This window comes from Schistocerca cancellata, chromosome 9 (assembly GCF_023864275.1).
Source record: "Schistocerca cancellata isolate TAMUIC-IGC-003103 chromosome 9, iqSchCanc2.1, whole genome shotgun sequence".
Taxonomy (NCBI): domain Eukaryota; kingdom Metazoa; phylum Arthropoda; class Insecta; order Orthoptera; family Acrididae; genus Schistocerca; species Schistocerca cancellata.
Window position 1 is genome coordinate 44016747 of NC_064634.1, and position 27761 is coordinate 44044507.

The window sequence follows — 27761 nt, forward strand, 5'->3', positions numbered from 1 at the left end:
CCTACTAAATTTTAATGGTCTAAGGGTAAGTCCTTAAGTAAACGCATGTGTTTCAGAGAGCTGGTGCACAACCGAACTCTACAACACTGAAGCAATCCAAGCTAATAGTCTGCAGTTCCTGCACCAAAAGTGGACTTTAAACTGCCGGTGCCGTCTAATGTTTTTTAAAAACCGGCCACTCACATGCCACAACACTACTGATCTTTTTCAGTTGTCCAAAAAAAAAGTCTCAAAAATATTTGAATTCCTGAGGTACAATACACTACACAACTATTTTGAAAAGCAAGATCATTTCTCCGGTAGTCAGTCTGATGGACACAAAAAAGTACTTCCTCTGCTGCCTTTTATCTGTTGACTAAGCAGTGCCTGTATTTGAAAATAAGAATCCATGGAGTTGCATGGTTTAAGAGAAACTCTAAATTGTGTTGCCTTTGACAAATGGTTGCAAAACTTGAATTCTGTGGTAAAAATACCTCACCCTTAGCTACAACTGATTCATTACTAAGTAATAGGAGGCAGTTCTTCTCGGTTAAAAACACACTGCTGTGAAGGAAGCTGCGGAAGGCATTCTTAGACCATTTTTTGACATAGCTGCACTAAATGATTTGTTCAGTTATGTAGCACATCAATTATCTGCTACGGGGATTATAAGACTCTACTTAATGCACACCATGACACTACAGACATGCACTTCGAAATGCAAAAATTTACTGTGCTAAAAAACTAGCCCACATCAAATAAAATTCTCTGTAATCCTCTTTTAAATACACCTTCTGCTAGAAGTAAACAAAGACAAAAAAGTAAATTGATACAGATTTTAAGAATAAATATTGACACACAACTAAACTGGAAGTAAATTACTAACTAAACCAGCAGGGAAATAAAACTGCATAGTGTTCTTCCATTTCCATATCTTTCTGTGGCCTGCTGCTATGGAGATATTCTTGCTGCAACCCTGGATATTTTCCAAGAAAAACTATTTTCTTCTCTTGGTCATTAATTTCTAAATGCATATTAAAAGAAACAGCAGAGCTAATATCTACCAACACAAAACCACACACAAAGTAAAAAATGACAAAACAAAAATGTAGACTGCCAAAGTGATAAACAGCTACTGCCTTCCTCCCCCGAAATCAACTTCCTTCTTCTGTTCAGTCCATACATTTAACAACTTCAAAGTTAAAGTGTACAACTCGTTACTCATATTGAGCATGCACAGAATGCTCCTGACTAATGTACTTTCAGTCTCTGAAGAGTTGCAAAGCGTTCTAAGAAGATATGGATACCATATAGGGTAGCCAAGAAGATGGCTTATTAACTGAATGAATATCATCAGAATCATTTAATTGTTTTGAATGATTCAGAATGTAATTCTGAGACAGCAAAATTGGACACATGATGCACCTTAAATTTTATACATGTAGTAACTAATTCCAAATGTTATATTACTAAAATTTAATGTCCGATGCCCATATATTTTAATTTTATGAAACATCCTATAAATTAAACAAGTAATCTAACATAAAACTACAAACTGAAGATTTGCTGGAGCATTTTTCTTCAAAAGTGAACCAACATGGTTTGCACCTGACAATACCATATTTACTCTAGTTACAATCATCTAATTGCTTAATTCTGCTTACTTGAATGCCCAAAAAATTACAAATGTCACTGACATTGCTACGTCTGTTGTTGTTGTAGCTGCTGCTGTTGTTGTTGTTGTTGTTGCTGCTGCTGCTGCTGCTGTTGCTGTTGCTGTTGCTGCGGCTGCTGCTGGTTTTGTTGCTGATCTGTCAGGGAGGGATTGGTAGGAGTTCTTGTTTGTTTCTCCATTTCTGCTATCTGTCGGTGCCTGCGCATATTTGATAGTATACCATCCAGACTCGTAGTTTTCTTTTTAGCACTACCAATTGGTTGTGCACCACGAGTTGGTAGTGGGCCTGGGTTAACCGTCGGCATTTCATCACTGAAGTCAAAGTCAGATTTCTCTTCAGGCCTGTAAAATACAGTGATTCACACTCAAAAGACTGCTTGTAATAATTGTGTCACTACAAAGTAGTGGCTAAAGAGAAACCTACAATTTCAATCCACAAATTCAACAGAAACCTCTTCTTTGTTTGTGTTCACTGAGCAAGAACATTCTTGACATTCATTATAAGTAAACTAAACAATGACAGGAAACAAGAAGAGCATGTGAGAAATAGATATGATGTCAGAAACCTAATTGCTTTGCATTTGGTACATGCACAGTTGAGCAGGAAACTGACAAAAATCACAATAAATATTGGATCCAAATTAAATTTAGAATGAACTTGTACAGTCAGATAGACAAATGAACAGCAAAACAAGTGCTATTTATCGAAGTATGTCAGATTGTTTGCTTTTAATAATCTATTCAAGGTTCAAATTTTTACAACACTGTAAAATAACGCGTAGTATATGGCATTTGCATTTATCTGTGAATTGTGTAACAGCAGTGGGAAAGTATTCATAGAAAGGAACATAACTGAAATGGCTGCTGAATATTATATTTGGACAATCTTTTTTTTTTTTAATGTCAATTTTCAATTGTAAAATTATAAAAATTTTCAAAACTTTCTATAAATTTTTTTAGGATTTTCAATTTTTTTCTATATATTGTCTCTATTCTGTTTAACATTAAAAATTATTTACAAAGTGATGATCATTTCCTGTAGTTTAACTCCCATCTTAAGTTCACATGTAGTTGCAGTTGCAGTGTACAAAATCAGTATCATCCATAACACTCTTATTTTAAATTTCCAGGTAAAATGTGTTAGATACAGCCAGGTTATCTATGACACCAACTGAAACAAAAAACCTGTACGGTGTCATAATTTTTATTAATAAACTGAAGTGTCCATGTAATTATTTCCGACACAGTCAGTAACTGCAAGCAGAGATTTGCCATGTACACTGTACTTGAAGTCAATCGTAAAACATAAAATATGCATACATCATCACATTGGATAACTTGTCCAAACAGTAAAAATACATGTACGCCAGGTGACACATAATCCCCGAGCTACACACACACACACACACACACACACACACACACACACACACACACACACACAGAGTCCTGGTTGGACAAACAATACCAGTGCTGCTTTTCGGCAGTTCAATGGGTTATGGTGAGGGGTGAGGCATGTGGGGGTGGGTAAAGAGGGAGAGAGGTAGGAGGCAGAAGAAGGATTATGGTCAGGTTGCTAGTGCCTTTGAGGGAGGGAGGCAGGTGGCTGTTTGCCAGCAAGGAATGTGGGAGAGAGGGGTGACAGATATATGGGCTAGGCACGTGATGCACAGCTGTAGGAGTCAGTAGGGAGCGGCACACACCGAAGGTGATGTGGGGACGTGAATTGGGAGGGGGTGACAGGACAGAGGAAGGTGAAACTGTTGGGTGGAGGGTGTGGGGACAGTAGGTAGCTGGAGATAGAGGAGGCCACAACAGTTATGGAGATAGAGGCCAGGACAATTACAGGAGTGAAAGATGGGAAGTAAGGATAACTCCCATCTGTGTAGTTTAAAGAAGCTTGTGGCGGAGGGAAGTATTCACATGATTTGCGTTGTGGAGCAGCCATTGAAACTGAATATGTTGTGCTCAGCTGCATGTTGTGCTGGGAGGTGGGTGGGTGGATTGGGCATTTCTTACGCCTTGGTCAACCACTGGAATATGATCCCAGTGGCAAAGGGATAGGAGTGGGAGTGGGACAGATCAGTTCTGAACAATCTCCTTCATCAGGGCTTTGATATCTCTCATCATGCCCTGAAATGAGAGACATCCTACCCAGGCTTATCATACCCCATCACAGGCCGGGCCACCTGCGAAAGCAGCTGTGTCATACACCAACTCTGTTGCAAACACTGCACAGTTTTTTTTTTCTTTCTTGTGTTGGTATGACTACCAACCAGATGTCCCCCAGGATGAACCACCACTGCCAAACTGTCGACAAGAACAAAAATTGACTACTCGGAAGCACAACATGCAGCTAAGCACACTATGCTCAATATCAACAGCTGCTTCAAAACCAAAGCCATCTGGATCTTTCCCTACACCACCAGCTTCTATAAACTATGTAGGTGGGATTTACCCTTACAACACATCCTTCACTCCCATAATCATCCTGGCCTCCATCTACAGTAACTCACTACCCCTTACCCTCCACTCAACAGTTTCACCTTCCTCCATCTTGTTACCCACTCCCAATTCACACTCCCACATCACCTTCAGCATGTGTTGCTCCCCACTGGCTCTGACAACCTCAACTTACATGCCTAACCCGCATACCTGCCATCCCTCCAACCTGCAGTCCTAGCCAGCAAACCAGCTGCTCCCTCCGAGCGGCTCACCATTCAACCCCAAACTCTTCCCCCTGCCTCTCTCCTTCTATCCACCTCACCCACCACAACAAATCCAACTGCCAAAATGCAGCACTGGCAATGTCTACCCAACCAGCACCATGTTGCAAAGGTGTAGATGCAAGTGTGTGTGTGTGTGTGTGTGTGTGTGTGTGTGTGTGTGTGTGTGTGTGTGTTTTGCTCTCATTCGAAAATGGATTATTCCAAAAGTTATCAAGTTTTCTTTCTCTTTGTGTGTGCCTATATACGACTCAACATTTCTACTTTTCCGTGAGTGGTCTCATTTAACCCAAAAGTATTTAAATTCTACAAGAACTTTTCTACAACTTTAAACATGGTGGTCATAATTATGACCCTCGCTCCAGACAAATCTATTTGCTTATTTTACTGTCTGTTCTTGGAATTCCCAATGTGTTTTCCTCCATCGCTCTCAGACCACTCCTTAGTCTTTGAATGGTTTCTGCATTAAAAGTTCATGTCTCATTGCTGTATGTCAAACGAGATAATACACAATAAATGTTAACTTTCCTTTCTAGGCATACTGAAAGTTTAATTCTGAAAACCCTGTTTAGTTTAACAACAGCACTCCAGACAATTTTTACTCTTTAGCTAATTTCTTTTGCTGTCCATCCCATTGTATTCAATTGTACTCAATACAAAAACTACCAACTGGCAATACGACTTCATTGTTAAGTTGCAATATTTTCTTTTTTCACAGTAATCATTATTAAATGATGCTGAACCACTTAAAATACATTTATTTTAGCATGCCTTTTACCACATTCAAAATCTAATGAGTTTTTACACGGTAGGTCCTCAAATTGTCTACTCTAGAGTGTCAGTTTTTATAACGAAGCACATTTTAAGAAGCAAACGACTGATCAACATTATCGTCAAGAATAAATTTTTGTGCAACAAAGTGTCAGCTTTGAGTATTACAGTAATCTTTTAAATATATTTTAATTCTGAACCATGTGAATGCCTCCCATGCACCCTCCCCCACTCTCCTGGAATACCTACACACACTGCCTGAAATTTTTGTCCCAGTGGGAATTTGACACTTAGTGCTGTCAGATGTGAATCCACTGCCTTAAACACTGCACCATCTGACTATATCTAACAATAATTAAATTATTATCAATCGACTGAACATTTTCTCTTACTAAAACACAGCACAGATACTTGAAACTACTTCAAACACAATTATCATGAACTGTAGCGTGCCCTCTGTCACCCCTTCCATAGTCAAAATAAGCTAATAAAAATTTCTTTCATCAGGATTCAAACTTGCTACCTAAAAAACCGAGCATTACAATGTTATGCTGAAGAATCAACTTCGTCAGTAAGTGTATTATTCATTGCTCAGGGCTCCTTACCAAGCTGGGGTAGTAGAAGAGGTGAAGAAATTTTCAAGAACTACGTAATCCATCACAGAGTCATCTGCGTAAGAATCACATACATGATTAACAATATGCAGTGGGAGAGGATAACAAAAGATGCATAGATCATAAGATTTTTCTCTGAGTCTTTTTAACAAGATACATTCATAGATAATGTAAGAAATGGCTCAAGATGAGAACTGTCAATTCATTTGAACTTTAAAGTGACAACATTTAATACTATGGAATAATGCATCAAGAGGGAATAAAGAAAGAAAGAAAGAAAGATAAATATAAATGTATTTACATTATCTTTATTAAAAAATAAAATAATAAACATTAATAAAAATGAAGAAAGAATGGTGTGGTGTTGAATATCAATCCAGAAGATTGATGCGTATCCCTATGCCTTCTTTACTAGCAAATGATACTCACGAATGAAAGAACAATAAATCAAATTAGTGTACAGGAGATCACACAACTATTGTGTGGATTTATTTGCTTATGTGCATGTGAAGAAACAGGGCACAGGACAATATGTGCCTTCAAGGGGGGGTGACTATCACAGCAATTTCGAAAGAGGAAGTACCTGCACGGGCACAATGTAGAGGCTCTGTGAATTGCTGGCTGCCGAAAAGCATCTCATCCCCAGAATAAGTGAAGGAAAACATGACAATGGCTGTATTAATATTGAAACTAATGAATTGATCTATAATTCTGCACTTTTATGTAGGGTTTGGGATGTAAGGGCGAACGGAAATTATCTCATAGCCCACTTTTATGTTCGATGGGAGTTGAACTCTGTCAAATGTCAAGAAGACAGTATGGGTTGGAACTATGTTCATGTCAACCTTTTTCATGACTCGGTGAACAGCCGTTACGCCCTGGTCAGACAGGTAGTGTTGAATTTCCTCGTCGCACAATCCGTTGAGGGAGTGTGTGTAAACAACCCCCACGTGAGGAATTTAAAGTACGGAGCGCTTCCACCCGGACAGGGAAGCTGTGTAGCAGTGAAGTACGCAGCAATTTTTGTGCCTGGAGGGCACTGACTGTTTCTAACAACAAGGTGCCATTACGTAATCTGGAACAAGACTTTACAGGACCTGCAATTGCGTCGACACCTTTCTGAATAATGAAAGGGTTGACCGTGGAGAAGTCGTAACCTTCGTCAGACCAAGAAACAACAAGGAACTGTGGCAACAATGGAAGAACTGTCTGTGGCTGAGACTCATTGAACTTACGCTTGTGAGCAGACATAGTAGAAGATGAGGAAACCTTTGCGGAAGTATCCCCCATGATTACCGGCGTCTCCGATGGCGCGCTCCTCTCTTGTGGGGGCCCTCTCTGAGGGCACTCCCGCCTTAGGTGATTGTTCACACCTCAGGTCACACCTCCCGAGAAATGGACGGAGGGACCAATCGGCACTTTCGGAAGGTATCAGCTCGGGTAATCACCCCTCCCTGGGCCTGGCCGTTACCAGGGGGTACGTATGTGTCCTACCTGTCTACCCGGGGCGGGGAATTACGCGTTACCCCGTCACCGGCTACGCATGCAAGTGCATGGGTCGGCCTTCAGACACACACAGGGAGGAAAAAAGAGAAAGGGAAAAACAAAGAAAGGGAAAGGAAAAAAGAGGGGTCTCAAACGCCACAGCAGAGAAAAGGGTAAAGAGAAGAGGTAAGGAAAACATAAGGACAAAGTAAGGACAGAGACTTGCAAGCAGAGAAAGCGAAGAATGTGTTACATTTTCCAGCGTCCGTCTCCGGACGTAGGCACAAAACATACTCCCAGAGGGGGAGAAAGGGAAGGAAAGAGGCAGTGGTGAGGGTAGGGGGGGGGGGGGGGGGGATGAGGGATGGGGAAGGATGCGGAAAAGGAAAAAAGGAAGGTATGCAGTCCAGAAAGGAAGGAGGGCCACATTAGCTTGGGGTCCCGTGCTCGCTACACACATATCCACAAAAGAGTTGTGGACCCCCTGAGGGGTTCTGGTTGAATGAGAGTAGTGTTCACAGTTGAGCAGAGAAGTGGGGCAATGATATGGTACAGCTTCCATCTCCTTAATTTTGATTTGAATAGTTATAAAGTTATGTGATGGTGACAATTTTTTTTAATAATATAACGATTAGTAAATCTATGCTACTGCACATCTTGAGTTTTGCTGTTTTACAAATGTGACAGAAACAAAAGTCTTTCAAATTTGACCAGTTTCAGACAGTTATGACTTAGAGTAATGTTTTGTAGTGTAATGTCCACTTTATTTTTAAAAAATTCTGGTCCACACATTTCGTACTATAGTCAATTTTAGTGCTAATTACTGTGATGTTATGAGAACTGTGTAATCTATCTATTTATGAAGTAAAGCTACCATTTTAGTGTGAAACTTTTTTCCTTATCTTTAAGTTAGAAGTTAAAGTAAGTACTTTAAAGAAGGGTATTTTGTCTAATTTTTTCATGTACTGTGGCAGAGGAGAACCACCTCCAAGGGAACTGATAGCAGTGCATTTCCTTACTAACTGCCACTTGGACCAGTTAGGTGAGAAAATGTGTAAAAGCTCACCAAAAGTGTGAAAAATCTTGTGAAAAATACTAAACATTGAGCAAGTGAGATTTTCTGTCTAAAAACACTGTATGTAAATATTTTGTATCAGGATTTTCATATGGCCAAGTCATATAAGTACAAATTTGAAAAAGTTACGTACTGCAGTTCTGATAAGATTTCTTATGTAATATTTTTTTGTGTGTAGATTTTTAACCCACTGTCTGGGGTCACTTGTGGTCACTGAACTGCCCAGTTAGCTATTTGCAATATCTATCTGGTCAATAGGATGAGAGGGTGATGTGACAAAGCAAGCTGGGATATTTTTACTTCCTCTCTTGTTTTGCCATCTGCCTCCTTAAAATTAATTTTTTCATGTCTGACGAATTACATTAACAAACTTGAGTATAATCTGCATTTTCATTACAGAGAAAGGTTGGCCCTCAGTTTTAAAGAATATAGCACCAGATCTACTTTTGTGCTTAGTTTTATGTATGTAATTGTTTTTCTAATTTATTTGAACTATTCCTAGTTAATACCTTCATTATAGAGTGAAATCTGTAGTTGTTCCATAACTAAATTCTATTCTTAACTTATAAACAGATATAAATTCTGTACTAATTATAAACATTTGGAGGAACAACTAATAGTATTCTTAAAGGATCTATTTGGCTCTATTCGAGAACATATTAGCAAAGCCAGTCCTTAATTAATTCCAAAGTAATTACCAGTTTTGTCAAAAGTATTGATTGTATAACTATATATGTTAATTTTATCATTCAAACAAATAATTCGGCCTATTTCTCATGGTAGAAGAAACTGTTAAAAAGAGCCACTTTTTCAATACGAGCAGTTAATTGAATGAGTTAAGTTTCAATTGTAATTTCTGTAAATTAAACATCAAACAATGTGTAGTTTCAGCGCCTATTATTGTGATGATACGAGGTGTGTCCACAAAGCAAGTTCCATTTGGTTATATAAAACAAACATGTACAGATACAGAAAAAATATTTGTTGTACAAAAATCTACAACTGTTAAATTACTTTTCTACATCGCTTCCAAAATTTTGTAGGCACTCATCATAGCATGGCACTAGTTTTTGTATGCCTTCTTCATAGTAGGTTGCCGCCTGTGTATTCAAGCATGTGGTAACATGTTCTTTCAGTCTGTCATCATCATTGAAGTGTTGACAACCAAGGAAGGATTTTAGGTGTAAGAAGAGATGAAAGTCGCTAGGAGCGAGGTCCGGGCTGTTCGGAGGATGATCAAACACGTTCCAGTGAAATTCCCATAAGAGTTGTTTGGTCACATTCATTGGGCACTTGACCACGTCCTTCATTGAACAGTCTGACCCATCTTCTAACCACTGAATCACTCATAGCATTTTGTCTGTAAACCTCGCAGATTTGCCGATGAATTTCCTTTGGTTTAACTTTCTTTGCATTTAGAAAACGAATCACAGATCTGATTTCACACCCAGTGGCATTTTCAATTATGGCTGACATTATAAAGAAGCACTACAAAGCACACATCATCATCAGCGATCTGAAAATGGCGTCATATCTTCTTCTCGAGTCACAGTAACTGCCGTGCACGCTCAGAACTCCAATCGTAGCGCTGCCGCGTATAGAAAGAGAAACAGAACTTAGTCTTTGGACGACCCTCATATATAAGGGCCCAATTTTTGGTCCCGAGACAGTCAGTCCATGACCGAGTTTCAGACAAGGTGTGAAATAAGTGTAATAGGGCATGTGATAAAACAGTGACAGTGTCTGTTCAATACATACTGTATTATGTAGCAAGAACTGTGTAGCTGGGTTTTTACTGCTCGTAGATGTTCAACAGTAAGCTATTGTAGCAGTATGTTGATGTTTGCCTTCAACCTATTAATGAGACTTATCGAAAGTTAAACAATAGTGCACTGGATATATAACTGTGTATTATTGGGGGGTTGTGAACATTGAAAGTAAAGCACTGTGGAACGAAAATGTGCACCTGTTGGTTACATCATTTAAAGTAGTCAGGGTTGTACTTCAAACCCTTATTTTTCAGCCAGTGTAGTAATGCAGTACATTGACATGAAGGACAATCAACGAAGAAGTAAATCAAGTGAACATCACAGACTGCAAAGCAGATTTCATTTCACACTCATACCACACAGGAAAAAACTCAAAGCAAAAAACTTATCTTCATTCACATTGGACTGTTAACTGAATGACATTTCCATTTAACATACTTGCTATAGCCGTCAAAGTCACAGGTATCGTAATTCAAAGCATGTTATGAGCTATCCATGAGGAATTTGCTTAATGTTAGTAGCTGCTTCCCATTGCTAGAAACTGCAATGGGATAGTAAGCCCATAGATACAGATCAAATATGCCTCAAATTATTCAAGGGAATACAAAGGTTTGTAAAACTAAAATGAATTGTAAATTAAGTAATAATTATGAAGTCTGGAAGGTAGGAGATGAGGTACTGGCAGAATTGAAGCTGTGAGAATGGGTTGTGAGTTGTGCTTGGGTAGCTCGGTCGGTAGAGCCCTTGCCCACGAAAGGCATCATATGGCATTTAGAGCAGTAATCAATTTCATACATTCAGGTGTGTGTGTATGTGTGTGTACTCTAGCTCATCCAATTGATCAGTCTGAAAGCTAGCATGTTTTCCTTATTTTTTTTTTAGTGCCTGTAAATGAATCAACACTTCTGTTTTTTTTTGTGATCTCCTTTAATCCTAAAGTATTTACAAACACAAAAGCATTTATATAGGTCTAAGAATTATACGGCCGACGGCCTTGCCACAGTGGTAACACCGGGGCACTCAGCCCTCATGAGGCAAAATGAGGAGCTACTCGATTGAGAAGTAGCAGCTCCGGTCTCAGAAACTGACATATGGCCGGGAGAGCGGTGTGCTGACCACACACATATCCGCATCCAGTGACGCCAATGGGCTGAGGGTTGACACGGCGGCTGGTCTGTACTGTTGGGTCTTCATGACCTTCTCGGGAGGAGTTTCATTTAGTAAGAATTATACAGTTTTGTCAAAGAAGGTGTATATTATAAATAAAATTTCAAGATGCTAAATGTTTAATGATGATTAACTTATTTAGACATTAATTAAGATTTAGTTTTTATATAGAACTTCATTTTTCTGTGTGTCTGCTACATTGCAATGTGTAGTGAGTTCACCATTCAACTGCTCCTGTTGTTGCTGTTAGCACATCATCCCTAGTCCCTTGGAATTTCCTGTGTGGACACTCCATTACTATGTACTGTACTGTTTGTTTGGAGCACCAGTCACTTTGAGGATTTTCAGCCTTTTCCACTTAAAAGACTGTTGTTGTTGTTGTTGTTGTAGTCTTCAGTCCTGAGACTGGTTTAATGCAGCTCTCCATGCTACTCTATCCTGTGCAAGCTGCTTCATCTCCCAGTACATACTGCAGCCTACATCCTTCTGAATCTGCTTAGTGTATTCATCGCTTGGTCTCCCTCTACAATGTTTACCCTCCACGCTGCCCTCCAATACTAAATTGGTGATCCCTTGATGCCTCAGAATATGTCCTACCAACCGATCCCTTCTTCTAGTCAAGTTGTGCCACAAACTCCTCTTCTCCCCAATTCTATTCAATCCCTCCTCATTAGTTATATGATCGACCCATCTAATCTTCAGCATTCCTCTGTAGCACCACATTTAAGGTCTCATTTCCTAATCTAATTCCCTCAGCATCACCCGATTTAATTCGACTACATTCCGTTATCCTCGTTTTGATTTTGTTGATGTTCATCTTGTACCCTCCTTTCAAGACACTGGCCATTCCGTTCAACTGCTCTTCCAAGTCCTTTGCTGTCTCTGACAGAATTACAATGTCATCTGCAAACCTCAAAGTTTTTATTTCTTCTCCATTGATTTTAATACCTACTTCGAATTTTTCTTTTGTTTCCTTTACTGCTTGCTCAATATACAGATTGAATAACATTGGAGCGAGGCTACAACCCTGACTCACTCCCTTAGTAACCATTGCTTCCCTTTCGTGCCCCTCGACTCTTATAATTGCCATCTGGTTTCTGTACAAACTGTAAATAGCCTTTCGCTCCCTGTATCCTACCCTCTCCCGGGTTTTAGGCTGTATTCAGAAGGGTTGGCCAGATCGTCCGTCCGCTAAGATTTCTGATCCGTTGTGGAACTACTGTGCTTTGTGCTACCGCCTCACGGCTAGGGATAGTGTTATCCTCCTTTCCACCGACAATGCTTCGTCGCGTATTGTGGTACCTGTGTCTTTGCATGCTTCAGTCTTGCGTCTCCTTCACCAAAGGCACTGGGGTGTCTCTCGCACAAAATCTCTGGTGCGCCGTCATGTGTACTGGGCTGGCATCGACTCTGAAATCGCACACATGGTCGCTGCCTGCGGCCCTTGTGTGTCACAGGCCGCCGCCTCGAAGTCATCTTTGTCACTGTGGCCTTCGCCTGAGAAGCCCTGGGAGCGTATTCAAGCTGACTTCGCGGGACCTTTTTTAGGTACTTATTGGCTACTCGTAATTGACGCCTACTCTAACTTTCCTTTCATTGTCTGTTGCACGTTGCCTAACACTGCGGCAACCACAAGTGCTCTCGCTCGCATTTTCTCTTTCGAAGGCCTTCCCTCTACTCTTGTTACTGATAATGGTCCGCAATTTGACTCATCCGAATTTGCAGATTTTTGTGCTTGTCACGGCATCAAGCATGTCACAGCCCCTCCGTTCCATCCACAATCAAACAGTGAGGCTGAACGACTGGTCCGCACATTTAAGGCTCAGATGAGGAAACTCCTGACTTCTTCTGCTGCTGATGGTGCGCTTCTCCAATTTCTGGCTTCTTACCATATCAGCCCCATGAGCGACCACAGCCCGGCTGAGCTCTTACATGGCCGACAGCCCCGCACGCTACTTCATCTTCTGCGGCCCTCCACCTCACGGCCACGGGTGCCTTCCCTTGGCCGGTTCACCGCCGGTGACCTTGTATGGGTACGGGGATATGGCAGGCGGCCAAAATGGAGTCCTGGCCGCATCTTATGACACCGTAGCCAACGCCTGTAGGAAATCCAGATGGACACGGGTGCTGCAGTGCATGATTCGGACCAGCTTCGGCCTCGTGTGCCGGCAACGCCTTTTCCGAATGCCGCTACACCACCTTCGGCTCTACCTGACGCTCGGGATCTTGGCATCTCTCATTACTCACAACGCAGTCCTCTCACCATCATCTCGGTGCCAGCACAAGAACTGACGCCACCAGGAGACATGCCCATGCAGGAACCGGATGACCATCATCTGTCGGAGCAACTCTACTCGCCTCCTTCTCCTACAGACGCCGACACATCGCCCACGTCTCCTGTTATAACAACCAGACTTGCCGCAATGGGCAGATTGGTGCATGGGGCCCCAGCAGATTCGACCCATGTGTCTCCTGTCATCTCGACCCGTTATCATCGGGGACACTTCCGTCCGTACGGGAAGGCTCCTCCTCGAGCCTTTACGGCCAGTCAAACAACACCTATGGATGTTAGCAATCTACGGGCCACCTCCATCAAGACCAGTGCAAAAAAAATTCAAAGGGGGGGAAAAGTGTTGTGACTCGCCGATCTTTCAAAGTGCCGCTGCGCAGTTACGCGCATCCTCTACATGCGGCGCTGTCTGCCAGCCATGCAGCAGCCGCGCCACCTAAGCGACCAGCCAGCCAGCAATCGCTAGACTTGGACTCAGTGCTGATTTGACTGTTACCATGTACAGATGTCTTACTTTGTCTACTTGCTCTGTGACTTACATGTATTGTGTCATCTTTGAAATATATTTGTTAAACTTGACGTTATAACAGTCTCACACTTTGACCAGTTTAATTTTGTGAAATCTACATGCTGTAACTGATAATGAGAGAATACAATTTTTCGTGACATGGAGAATGATGTTTATTTCCATACTTCTAATAACTTGGATCTCTCACCAACATTAGCAATGTGCCAACTTCACCAGCTACATACATATCAAGGTTCTGTATATTCCTAAAGTCTTAAAATTATGTGCCACTAAAATCATTCTGAAATAGTGGCACTTTACAGCTATATATTTGTCTGTATATAGGTGGGTATATTAGAAGCATAACTTTTACAAATATTGCTCCGAGATTTCGCGAGGTAAAATTGTTCGACACATTACCATTTTTTTTTTCTTTTCTTTTCTTTCTTTCTTTCTGAATTGGAGGCAAAACCATATGAAGCAAATTTTCAAATACAGAATCATCCATTTGTATAACATTGGATAAGGATGAGGCATATTAAAACAATGTCTTATGTAGAAAAGCATTGTTAAGATACTTACAATGCCAATTTGGAATGAAAGGATGATACTTCTTAACACTTCAAATCAAATTAAAAAGTTTCATTTGAATATTAACCTCAATTCTACATGATACAAAGTGTGTATACCGTTTCCACTGTCTTGTCCTCTTCATCCATGTTTTAGACGACATCTTGTCCTTTTCCTTTGCTCACTAGCATCCACTTCTACCTCACTAACCACTAAAAATAACTGACAATGCTCATTTGTTTTTAACATTTGCAATTTAAAGGACATTTTGCCAACAAACAACTGATCTTACACAGTGTGACTGCTTAAGCAAGCAAGCTAACAGTTTCTTGCAGCTTGTTAGCCAAAAGTATTGCATGACGTTTAGCAAATTTTTGGCGAAAGTTGCTGTGTGACACGGGTTATAGCAAGCAGTTGGAGCTGTTTGTGGCAATTGGTGACCCAAAGCTCTCCTTGCACACTTGTGCAGTTTCACCACTCTGTGAAACAGCCTCCTGATTTTGGGCTCCATTCTTCAGTTGCTCTTTGGCTAAGCAGATCTGTTGCTGGTTGTCAGTAAATGTCTTTCTAATTTCCACCTGAAATTTTTTCCATGAAATTCCTTTCATCACTATTCTCAAACCACTGCTGGGCTGTACGGTTCACGTAAAGGTAGACATTGGAAGACACATCATGAGATGGTCAAATCCCTTGACCATTTAATTGCATCCTGACCAGCTTCCCCAAGTACATTGCTGGATGCCTCGTGTGCATCTGACTCATAGACATTTTTGTATTCACTGGTACTTAGGTAATAAGAATCGACTGAGATTTATATTGTTTACTAGCCTTAAACAACAAGTAATTGCAAGAGATATGGACTTAATCACTGATAGAAAGGTCACTAGCCAGCAATTACGACCGCTGACAATTGTGACCACTGCAACACCACAGAAGTTGAGGCGCAGCACTCGGCAACAGAGGTACGTGTCTTGTCTGGCACGGGGCAAGGCAAGAATATTAAATTCATTGAAAGTCGTATGCCTTTTCCTAAATAACAACATGAGTCAACTCTCACACACATTTCTGTGTTTGGCATCATGATCACCATTTAATAACACACTGGTTCATCTTCGACAATCAAAATCAATGTCATGTTTTGCCAGTCCTTTGTTTGTGGACAGAACATGAGGGCACCAGATGTTACAAAGGTGATAATTTCTGTAACACATAATATGGTCATTTGTTATCTCTGAGCTCATATCTAGTGACAACCCATTCGAGTCCACTAAAGTTTGTATCTGGTAAATTTGAATGCCACAGTATCAAGTGGAATTCTGCAAGATGCTCAACAAACCAATACGGTATGTGTCAGTATTTGTGGCATGGACATTATTCTTCTCTCAGAAGTACCAGTGTGTTTGACCAAAGTTGTGTAACAACTGTAGTTTCCAACAATGGAAAATCCAGGTTGGAATAACAACATAGTATGAAACATAGACTGCTACTCATCATATAGTAAAAGGATAAACTGCTACTCACCATATAGTAGAGATGTTGAGTCACAGACAGGCACACCAAAATGACTGCTAAACAAGTAAGCTTTTCGCCAAAAGGCTTTCTTCTGAAATACACACACACACACACACACACACACACACACCCACCCACCCACACACACACACACACACACACACACACACACACACACAAGACCACTGTCAATGGCTACCCTGGCCAGACTGGCAGTCTAGCCTCATGCTGCTTTGGCAGTTCTTTATAACCTGTTGATGCTATTACAAAGATAGACAAGATAGACAAGGGGTGCTGAACTGAACTGTCAAGCATGTGGCGTGAGCAGGTTAACCTGTAGAAAATATGGATGCCCAGGAACTTGACGATTCCACCTTGCCATATTTAATGACCTTTAAATTTTAATTAGTTTGTAATCAAATAACCATTAGCAATGAGAATAGTTTCAATTAAGACCAGGCAGAGTGCCCACCAAATGTTAGAGAACTGGTTTCCGTTTCAAGTGTTCGGAAGTACATATGCTGGGAGAGCACCCAATTAAAGCAAAACATTCATGTTCACCAACAGGATACTTGCTAGTGAAGTTGCCAGTGAAGTCAATTATCTATCATTTTCACAGACAGCATGATGTGACCACTCTAATGTGCAATACTGAATGGAACCTACAAGATCACCAGCCGGAGTGGCCGAGCGGTTCTAGACGCTACAGTCTGGAACCGCGCGACCGCTACAGTCGCAGGTTCTAATCCCGCCTCGGGCATGGATGTGTGTGATGTCCTTAGGTTAGTTAGGTTTAAGTTGTTCTAAGTTCCAGGGGACTGATGACCTCAGAAGTTAAGTCCCACAATGCTCAGAGCCATTTGAACCTACAAGATCAGCAGTTAGGTCTAAGTTGTTCTAAGTTCCAGGGGACTGATGACCTCAGAAGTTAAGTCCCATAATGCTCAGAGCCATTTGAACCTACAAGATCAGCTGATAAGATCACATTCATGCCATAACATATTTTCCTTTCCCTGACAAAATATGTCTGGCATGCAGTTATATGCATAGGACAACTTGTATGAATAGGGGCAGTGAGATACAGTGATATGAGTCACTTAGGAGGATATAGGAATGACTGACAAGAAAAAGATCAGAGAATAGAGGTATCTGGTCATGACAACTCAAATTATTAACATACAACGTACTTGGATTCCAACATTTCTTCTTCGCCTTCTTTGTATATTTCGTCTCCTGAAGGAGACAATGCACGCTTTCCTGGACACTCCCATTGTAGTTTCAGGATTTTTTCTTTATCCAGTGTTTCAAACATTTGTATTACATCTTCTCGTGGTATAAACCAGTCGCCCTGAAACAATTACAAATGAAAAACATGTTCATTTATCCAATGATGTGCCTAAAAAAAACTTTCAGCCTATAGAAAGTGTGGAACAGTTTACTAAGAGACGACAGCAGTTGTTGCTTCTTTTCCACCACTAATTGCTGCCATTAAGCAAGGCTGTGTAGGTTATACCAAACATAAACATTTTCTTTTCTCAACTTTTAGCAGCAGTAATATTAGGAACAGGTCCTTGGGTTGGATTACAGTTAAACATTTCCAATTACATAAAATAAAATACATGGTGTTTCTAAAAGCTCGATCCAATTTCAAAGTACTATACTTTCTAAAACTGAATACTCTTGCCTGCAGCTTACAGCAGAGAATGGGTAGGAGATGTTCTTAATGTATGCAGGACTACAGCAATTCAGTGTTATCCAAGATGGCATGCCAACAAAGGAAATCAGAGTAAAAAACATAAATCTGATACCACTGTATAGTACGATTTGAGTCAATTCTTGGCACTTCAGTTCCTACTGATACTACTTTTTTAGAGTGGTGAGGTTGTGTAAAACAAGGTTACTGAAATATCACACCACAAAGCATGAAAACAGATGCAGCAAGCAAGTCAAGAATTTGGTATACCAAAAGAAACAGTTTGGAAAGTTTTTGGCATTTTCCTCGCATAAGAAACAGTTTCCGAAAAAATACACTCAACTTTTCAATTTTCTTGGGAAGAGGAAACAGACAAAAGCTTTCAAACTTGCTTTATTAATTCCATTAGTTGTTGAAATTTACATGTACTACTAGAGACACACAGAACAATGTCATCACAAAACTGAAAGCAGCTCAAAAGTATTTTTATGAGCACGTATGCCTTCATCTTTATCCCATTTTAAGGATCTGAAAACTCTGTCCAGATCTTCAGAGAATATATTTGGCGAAATGGGATCACCTTACTTGACTTTTCTTTCAATTCTAAATTGTTCACTATCCTGATGAATTCTAATAGGAGCTGTACCACTGAAGATCACATTCTTCAGCGAACTAACATATATTGAATCAACACTTCATTTTTTCGAAAGCTTTATGTAGTGATTTTGTTTAAACTGATTCAAACATGTCCTAAAAATCAATTAATTCCAGGCAAATTGAAATTCAAATTCATTAATCTCATCTACAATTTGGTACACAACTTGCAAATCATCAAGTGTGCTTTATCCACTTTAAAATGAGAAACCCAATGATTTTCCTATGATATTTTGCAATATTTTATTGAATAGGGCTACAGAGCAAAGGCTGTGTGCTTCACTGCTTTGTGTTGCCATATTGACCAGTTTTATGGAGGAAGTTAACCACACATTATTGTGCAGTATTTTTAAAGCACTACAGGCAATACATGAACTTGGGTGTATTATCAAATGTTTGAAGAATACAACTGTCGCAATTCTACTTCATTAAACATCATGTTAGACATTACAAATTGGTGCAACAGTTTTATTTACATGTTCTGTTCCACTGTGGTCTGCAGTACATTATTACAAGTTTGTGCCACAATACAGTGGACTAGTGATGTTTACTTTCCACTGTTAACATAGGTCCCCTTAAAATAGTTTGCCAACATAGAGAAAAAAAAGATGCACCACTAAGGAATTATCTGAATGGGGCGGATATTAGTACATGTGATGCACATGAACAAACACATGATTCCAATTTCAGAAAAACTGGACAATTTATTCAACAAAAGGCGCTTCACAAGTACAGCAAGTCAATAATGCACTGGTCCACTTCTGGCCCTTACACAAACAGTTTTCGGCTTGGCATTTATTGACAGAATTGTTAGATGTCCTACTGAGTGATATTGTGCCAAATTCTATTCAACTGGCATGGTAGAGAATCAAAATGCCGAGCTGCTTGGAAGACACTACCCACAATGCTCCTAGTGTTCTCAATTGGGGGAGAGATCCAGTGACCTTGTTGGCTGAGGTAGGGTCTGGCAGGCATGAAGACAAGCAGCAGAAAAACTCACCATGTCTGGGTGGGCATCATCTTGCTGGAATGCAAGCACAGGGTGACTTGCCACGAAGGGCAACAAAACGGGGCATAGAATATCATCATAGTACAGCTGTGCTGTAAGGGCACCACAGATAACAATCAAAGGGGTCCTGCTATGAAATGAAATGGCACTCCAGACCATCACTTCCGATTGTCAGGTCATATGGAGGGCAACAGTCAGATTGCTATCCCACTGCTGCCTGGGGCGTCTCCAGACAAAAATTTGCTGCTCATCAAGGCTCAGTTCGGAGTGGTGTTCATCACTGATGACAATTCTACTCCAGTCAATGAGATTCCAGGTTGAATGTGCCCAACACCACTGCTAACGGGCTTGTCGATGTATAGAGGCCAATGGTAGTTGGCACGAGGGGCGCCATGAGCTCAGCCCCTTTCTGTGAGCCACCTATCAATGGTCCTTGTGGTCAATGAAGCACCAGTTGCACATGTTCTCTGAGCCCAACAACAAATGCTGACATTTGTTCATGCACCTGTCAGTGAGGCATAGTTACTGTGTTACTGAGCACAAGGAATGAAATTCACAAAGGTTTTACTTCCTGGTACCGACATGTCCCCTGTTTACCACTCTTGCCAGCTGTGCGATGAAATTGCACTGCAATGTCACACCTTCATCCATCGGCCAACAAAGTTTACAATTTTGCATTTTCCATCAATACCTGTACGAAAATCAATTTGTGATAAATTTGCATATATCCTTTGTGGTGCATCTTTTGTGTTAAGAGTGTACTATTGCATCAAATGACATAGGCCACGAAGTGAAAAAATCACTTTTACTTTCCTTTCAATAATTTTAAATTCAGCCACAGTGGGAGTTTACAGTATGTTTATCTGTCACATTTCAACATATTTCTGTGAAGTTATGAAGCTTTCATTTTTAAACCATTGAGAAATGCCAGCATCCTCATTCTCCTAATGTCACTGAGAGAGGTTTTTCAGCTTTCATGGCTGGGCACAAAGTAGATCGTACTTTCCCAACCAGTGTAGTATGGTCCTATGCAGCGTATCAAAATATTCTATTCTCTCTAATATTTTTACAATGACACATTTCACTTTTTCAGTGTGAAATGAAATTTGAGACAACCTGTAGAAGTCAGCCCCTGAAATGGCAGGCAACTGTCATTTCTGATTGCCAATAATTCAAGTGATGATAAAAACCTGGAACAGTAGTTGCCTTACTCTTCCAATTTAGTGAAAACGAGTAAGATCATCTAGGTAACATCGCCAGTTTCAGTGTATACTCTACCTCAATAGGTAGTGGTCTAAATATTTTATAATGGAGAACCTAATTATTTGTAAAAGGTGAATAATCTTCCCAGACATTTTGCAACAGTACAGCAAATGAATTTTTTTTATCTAATCATCATTTGTAAGAACATGCTGTACATTACAAATACGGTACTGAATACTTGCAATAAAACTGCAATCTGAGAATTTAAAATATTTTTAGACATGGATTTTGAAAGGGATCCTTCTATTTTCACAAACAATTGGTTTTACCAGTAAGGCCAACTGTGCACCATATCACACCCACTCTATGTCATGTGTGTGCCTCACATTTTCTGCTTCCTTCAGCATTAAGAAACTACTTTCCTCAATTAAACTGTACAATTAACTGTGGCAGCATTAAGCTTTACCCAATCGACCATTCCCTCGGGTGTGCTAATTCTTAGGTACCGGAGTACTTCTAAGCATTCCATCACAGAAACTGGAAGCAAATAAATGTGAAAATTAGAATGTAAGTTGGTATGGGATGTGTACTCGAGTGGCCTAATTGGTAAAGTCACACATGAATGAGACACAGGAGATCCAGGTTCAAACCCCATACTGAGTCCAATCTTTTAATGGTCATACTGTAACAATCAAAGATCATATTTGGTTCAAACAACATTCTTCAATTTGAACTGTACAGTATTTCCAGTGAGATTTTATGTGGAGTTGAAATGAACATAAGCAGAAGCCCACACTCCTTATATGTGGAGCTGTTTTACCAAAGCAAGCAATAGCAGCAAATAAACTAAATTCACAAAGAAATAATCCATATGTGATGTTGAACTCAAGATAATATTCCCAGCACCTTCCAGAGTCACAAAATAAATCATTTAGCACAATGCATTTCTGCTTCCGAAGAAGTGTTCCAGGCTTCACGTTCATCACAAGCCTATGCATTGAAAGAACTCTGTGGAACACTATCAAACACAGACATCACAATAACTGTAGTAGGTGACTCCCCCCCAATCACCATCCCCTGAAACAATAATCTTTTATTTCACACTCCATATAGTACGTTACTATGTTTCTGAATGACACCCACTTACCACTGTTATTTAGAAGGATGTACTAAGCTGTGTGGTGACATAGTTCTAATTACACTATGTCTATGGAACTGGTAACAGTCTGTCGTGTACATCACTGTCACAGTTCTCTGCTTAATACTGATTGTCATAAGAATGACTTGGGGGCTCACTCAAAATGTGGCTATAAAATTTTAAATGTTACTTTCAGGAAGGTTTCTGGGATAGCAGCAGCAGCTGCAGAAAATGGTACATCATGGAAGGGGGAGGGGAACTGGAGGGCAATTTCACATCACAGCAATGAAATACACAACACAAAATGCACAGACACCAGATTTTACATATTTCTCGACTTTTTTGTTTGAGGAAATGTCCAGCACATATGTCTAAATGGGATGACCAATGGTTACATCTGCAAATTGATACACAAACGTTGAAATTTATCTTCAGGTTAGCTTTCAAATGTAGATGGTATTTCGGTATTCTTCCTGTTTGTGTGAAGCATTTATAGTCCATAAGCCATCTGATTGTGAGAAGCAGAGGTTTCTTCTATTTCCACTACCTGATCCCCCTTCCCTGTTCCACTTGAAAATGGCACGAGGGAAGAATGATGGTCAGTAAATCTCCATATTAGCTCTAATTTCTCATATTTTCTCACTGTCGTCATTTTGTGTGATGTGTGTGGGAGAAAGTAATATGTTGTCTGCTTCTTTCTGGAATGTACCATTTCAGAATTTCAATGATATACTTCTCCACAGTACAGAACTGAGGAGGATACATTTCTCCAATCCAATAGTGCCTGAAAACCACACCGATACTTACCAACAAGAGTGAGACTTTGAATAACCTGGGTCGAATCGAGACAATACGCTCCTACATGACCTGGCAGTCTTGAAATGTTGTGGCATTGCCATTCATTAGGTTGACTGTTTTCCTGTTGAGGGGATATCCAACACAGGATGACATCTATTTACTTAAATTGCTCAGTAAAAAGTTCAAAAATGAAAGCACCTGGCATGTGTTTCTGCATGTGTATTCAAATACAGTGATATGTGAACAGGCAGAATACAACACTGGGGTTGGCAACACCTATGTAAGACGACTAGTATCTGGCGCAATTGTTAGATTTGTTACTGCTGCTACAACGGCAGGTTATCGAGATTTAAGTGAGTTTGAATGTGGTGTTATAGTCGCCACATGAGCGATGGGACACAGCATCTCCGAGATAGCAATGAAGTGGGGATTTTCCCATATGACCATTTCACGAATGTACTGTGAATATCAGGAATCCAGTAAAACATCAAATCTCCAACATCACTGTGACTGGAAAAAGATCCTGCAAGAACAGGACCAACGATGACTGAAGAGAATCATTCAACATAACAAAAATGTGCAACCCTTCGGCAAATTGCTGTAGGTTTCAATAATGGCCCATCAACAAGTATCTGCATGTGAAACATTCAATGAAACATCATCGATAGGGGCTTTTGGAGCCAAAGGACCACTCGTGTACCCTTGACGACTGTAAGACACAAAGCTTTACGCCTCTCCTGGGCCTGTCAACACAGACATTGGACTGTTGATCTGTTGACGAGTGGAAACGTGTTGCCCGGTCGGACGAGTCTCATTTCAAATTGTATCGAGCAGATGGACGTGTACGGGTATGGAGACAACCTCATGAACCCAAGGACCCTGCACGTCAGCAGGGGACCGTTCAAGCTGGTGGAGGCTCTGTAATGGTGTGGGGAATGTGCAGTTGGAATGATATGGGAGCCCTGATACATGTAGATACAACTGACAGGTGACACACACACACACAGCATTCTGTCTTATCACCTGCATCCATTCATGACCATTGTGCATTACAACAGATTTGAGAAATAGCAGGAGGGCAATGCGACAGCTTCTGAGTTTAAACACTTCAGCTGGCCACCGAATTCCCTAGAAATGAACATTTTTGAGCATACTTGGGGTGCCTTGCAATGTGCTGTTGAGAAGAAATTCCCACTCTCTTGTACTCTTACAGATTTATGGACAGCCTTGCATGATTCATGATGTCAATTAGATTCAGCACTACCTCAGACATTAGTCGAGGACATGTCACTTCGAGTTGCAGCACTTCTGCGTGCTCACGGGGACCTTACACGATATTAGGCAGGTGTAGCAGTTCCTTTGACTCTTCAACGTATATATTTATATGGGGATAATGCGGTTTGTGAGTTGTGCACCATGGGAAAATAGTCATGTCTTCCATTCAAAACCAGTAAAATGTATTCTAAAAACATTTTGAATTTAGTACATTCTGATTTGTACAGGCTACCGGACATAATGTCTATTGGTGAATATCTTTATTCTCTCACATTTACTGATGATTTTTCAGGAAACAAGTTTAGTCTGCTTTTGAACAAACTGAGGTCACACAGACATTCAAAAACTCCGAAGTCATGGCAGAAAAGTGTACAAGAAGAAATATCTAGAAGCTGCAATGGAAAGTAATATGCCAACAATGAACTAAAAAGATTTTAGAGTTCAAAGGTACCATGATGTCTGATGCCAACTTACCAAAGCAGTATCGGGCAGATGCTGTGTCTACAGGCTACCTATCTATTCATTCTTCATCTACCACACTTGAAGATAATATGTCATACAAGTTTTGACACAAGAGAAAGCCTTAAGATAAACACTTGAGGAATTCTGACTGCAGCGCAATGATTCACATTCCGAAATCCAATTGCAAGGAATGGGAAAAGAATTCACAGAAGCTGACATTTGTAGGTTACTGCTAGACAACCAGAGGCTGTTGATTAACCAGTATATAGACTTGTCAGATAACTGTCAACAGAGATGCAAATTTCCTGGAGGATGAGAATTTTCCATGTTCAAAGGTACAGGAACTTAGGACCACCAAAATCTTTGGTATAGAACAAGGAGCAGTTCTTCATGACATCAATACTTCATGTACTGAAGAAATTAAATTGATAGGCAGTGATGAATGTTTTTTATAGTTCTGACAGTAAACCAATGGAAACAAAGTCAAGACGTGGAACATGAGAGTTAAAAAAAAATGGTCTCTGGAGTTGAACAAGATTACATCTATAAAGTAAAGAACCAAACCCCAAAAAATGGCCTAACCATTTTATTTACAATTTGCAAGAAGGACTGCCAAATAAGACACTGATGTTCAAAGAGATCTTGCAAGGGATAAATAAAGAAGACTGGAAAAAACAATGAACAAAGAATTCTTATCTCCAGTTTGTAATGAGACATTTGAGGCAGAGGTACTCGGGAGAGACAAACCTCTCAAGGCTAAGTGGGTATTACCGATAAAGCCTAGAACTGATAGTACAACAGAAATATTTAAGGCAAGAATAATGGTAAAAGGGTGAATGTGTTAATTTTAAGGAAACCTTTGCACCGGTGGTCAAGCAAGTGTCCATTATATGTCTCATATCTACGGCAGCTCAAATGAAATTTATATCATTCCACCAGAAAATTTTGCAGCTCCTGGAAAAATGTGGAGGCAGACAAAACATTGATCCATCTATCTGTTTTTATAGAGATGGCACCAAACTAGTCATTGTTGCTTGATGATGATATGCTATTATTCTCAAATGACAGAAAGGTTTTGAATCACATAAAAAATTGTTTGGCAAGATTTTTTGAGATAAAAGACTTAGGACCAATATGCCAATGCTTATGAATGGAAATAACACAAAATTATGAAAAAGGAAAAATTTAGATCTCCCAAGAAAACAATGCAGGAATAGTTCTGCAGGAATATGGAATGAGTGAAGCTAAGCCATTATCAGTACCACTTGAACTCAGTCAGTCGAATCAGCTGATTTCAACATGTACCTTATCAGGAAGCAACAGGAAGTGTTCTATATCTACCCCAACCAAATATTCAGATCTGAGATATGCGAATTTCCTTAGCAAACATAATCACTGTTTTAAAAGTGTCCTCTGCTCTTCAGTAAACAGAGTCTTTAGATGTTTCAAGGGAATCATGGGCTATTAACTGGAATTTCCTAGAGTTGGCAACAGAAAAATAAAGGCCTGATCTCATGTAGATTGGGGAAATAAAATCAAATGACCAAGCCTCTGTAACTGGACCATGTATAAAACTGCAAAATTAATCAGTTTTGTGGTTTAAAAAAAAAAAAAACTGGAGGTGTTACTGGTGAAGCTGAATAAATGGTTTTGGAATCAACTGTTCAAGATTTACTGGGGTTAAGTCAACTTATGACTCAGTCAGATCCAGCTGGTAGCACAAAGTCATTTAAAATACATTGTGATGATAGAGGAGCTATTCAGTTATCCAAAAATATGGTGACAAATTCTAGAACCACAAACAAATATAAAATATTTTATAAGAAGGCACAATGAATCACACGTTATTAATACTGAACATCTTTCTGAACAAGTGTTGGCTCATACTTTCACAAAAGCCCTATGTAAAGCAATACAGAAAACACTTTTAAGAAACTGTGGCCCTGTGAAGTAAATCAGGGAACAGCTGTTCATTTGAACTTCACACTGCATGTCGATGTCAATTAATGAGTATGTAAACTGATTTATAGTTTTTTGTTTACTCCTTTGTCTCTACTATTATATCTCCTGTTGTTGTGTGTTCCTATAAGAGTAATCACTGAAACGCATGTACTGTGTTTTCATTCACTAAACCGTTCTTTTCCAAAGCTTTCACGTTAGCACTAAAGCTGCTCAGGATAATGGAATGATCAACTTGCCTCGTCCGTACGGAAAGCAGATAGCCTAGTCTTCGATTCATTAACTGGATATTACGAACATGCGATTAGTTTAAAAATTACTTACGAAAAGTTCGTGCGACCAATTCTAAAATATCACTCTAGTGTGTGACACTCGTACCAAACAGGGCTAACTAGATCTATTAAACGCAAACAAAGAAGGGCAGCACATATGGCTATAGGTGACAAATGTTCAAAAACGTGAATTCGCAGTCGCTTGAAGATAGACGAATATCATTCCCCGAAAGTCTACATAGAGAAATATATGTCGAAGTCCCGTCGAGGATGAGTGACAAGATTAGACCAATTAAAGGGCACACAGACGCGTTTAAGAAGTCAGTCATCCCGCGCTGCATACGCAATTGGCTAGTGAAGAAACCCTTAAAATATAATACAATGCTAAGCACTCTCTTGCACATAATTCAGTGATTTGCGAACTATGAAGCTTACTTAATAATTGGTACTAACATGAACGCTTCATTTCATTGTGCAGAAGACTAATCACTATATTTCGACAATGAGAGAGAAGCCTAGACCTATGGGGGAGGTGGAGTCTGGTTGACTGTAAAAGAAATTCCACAAAAATTAAAAACAAATCCACTTGTTGCTTCTATAAAGTCAAGTAAACTTCACACGTTATCGAAAACGAAGTAAACAATCAATACGAATGCTTTCAACCAGTTACACAGCTTAAACGACCCGTAATCTGGACAAAACTAAATTCTGCATCTCACGTCAAAAATTAATGAGCTACAGTCGTTTAATGTTGTCAACATCAAAGCGATATGAACATAGTACTTGCCGAAACAACGACAAGTAAACAATCAATACGAATGCTTTCAACCAGTTACACAGCTTAAACGACCCGTAATCTGGACAAAACTAAATTCTGCATCTCACGTCAAAAATTAATGAGCTACAGTCGTTTAATGTTGTCAACATCAAAGCGATATGAACATAGTACTTGCCGAAACAACGAATTATGTATTTATAATTTTGACATAACTTACGTTAGGTTTAACTCCATACTTTTCGTCGTCAGAGCAATCAACACACCAATCGTCTTCATTACCTTCATTTTGAGTGACATTCTGTTCCCCGGACATTACGATGATTATTTTGTTTCTCTTGCATATCAACAAACATTTCGCGCGCACGCTCTTCACTTTCGA

The 27761-nt window shown here is 39.9% G+C and overlaps 1 protein-coding gene across 2 annotated transcripts; it reads right to left on the reverse strand.

Moving 5' to 3' along the window:
* On the reverse strand, positions 1–27761 carry LOC126100428 (probable serine/threonine-protein kinase fhkB). 2 transcript variants are annotated; one of them, XM_049911033.1, is made up of 3 exons: positions 27662–27761; positions 17329–17489; positions 1–1996 (listed from the first exon to the last, which is right to left on the reverse strand). In XM_049911033.1, exons 1-3 carry the CDS (start codon positions 27677–27679, stop codon positions 1681–1683), a joined length of 495 nt encoding a protein of 164 aa, XP_049766990.1. In that variant the 5' UTR covers positions 27680–27761; the 3' UTR covers positions 1–1680. The 2 variants fall into 2 exon arrangements, with proteins under 2 accessions (XP_049766990.1, XP_049766989.1); XM_049911032.1 differs by having other exon boundaries at positions 27600–27755.

Excerpts from the sequence above, each read along its gene's own strand:
- LOC126100428 (XM_049911032.1), bottom strand. The coding sequence starts at position 27,695 with ATGTCCGGGGAACAGAATGTCACTCAAAATGAAGGTAATGAAGACGAT. Across the intron at positions 17,490-27,599 it reads AGTATGGAGTTAAACCTAAC|GGCGACTGGTTTATACCACG; the intron begins GTAAGTTATGTC and ends TAATTGTTTCAG. Across the intron at positions 1,997-17,328 it reads GAAGAAATGTTGGAATCCAA|GCCTGAAGAGAAATCTGACT; the intron begins GTACGTTGTATG and ends TGTATTTTACAG.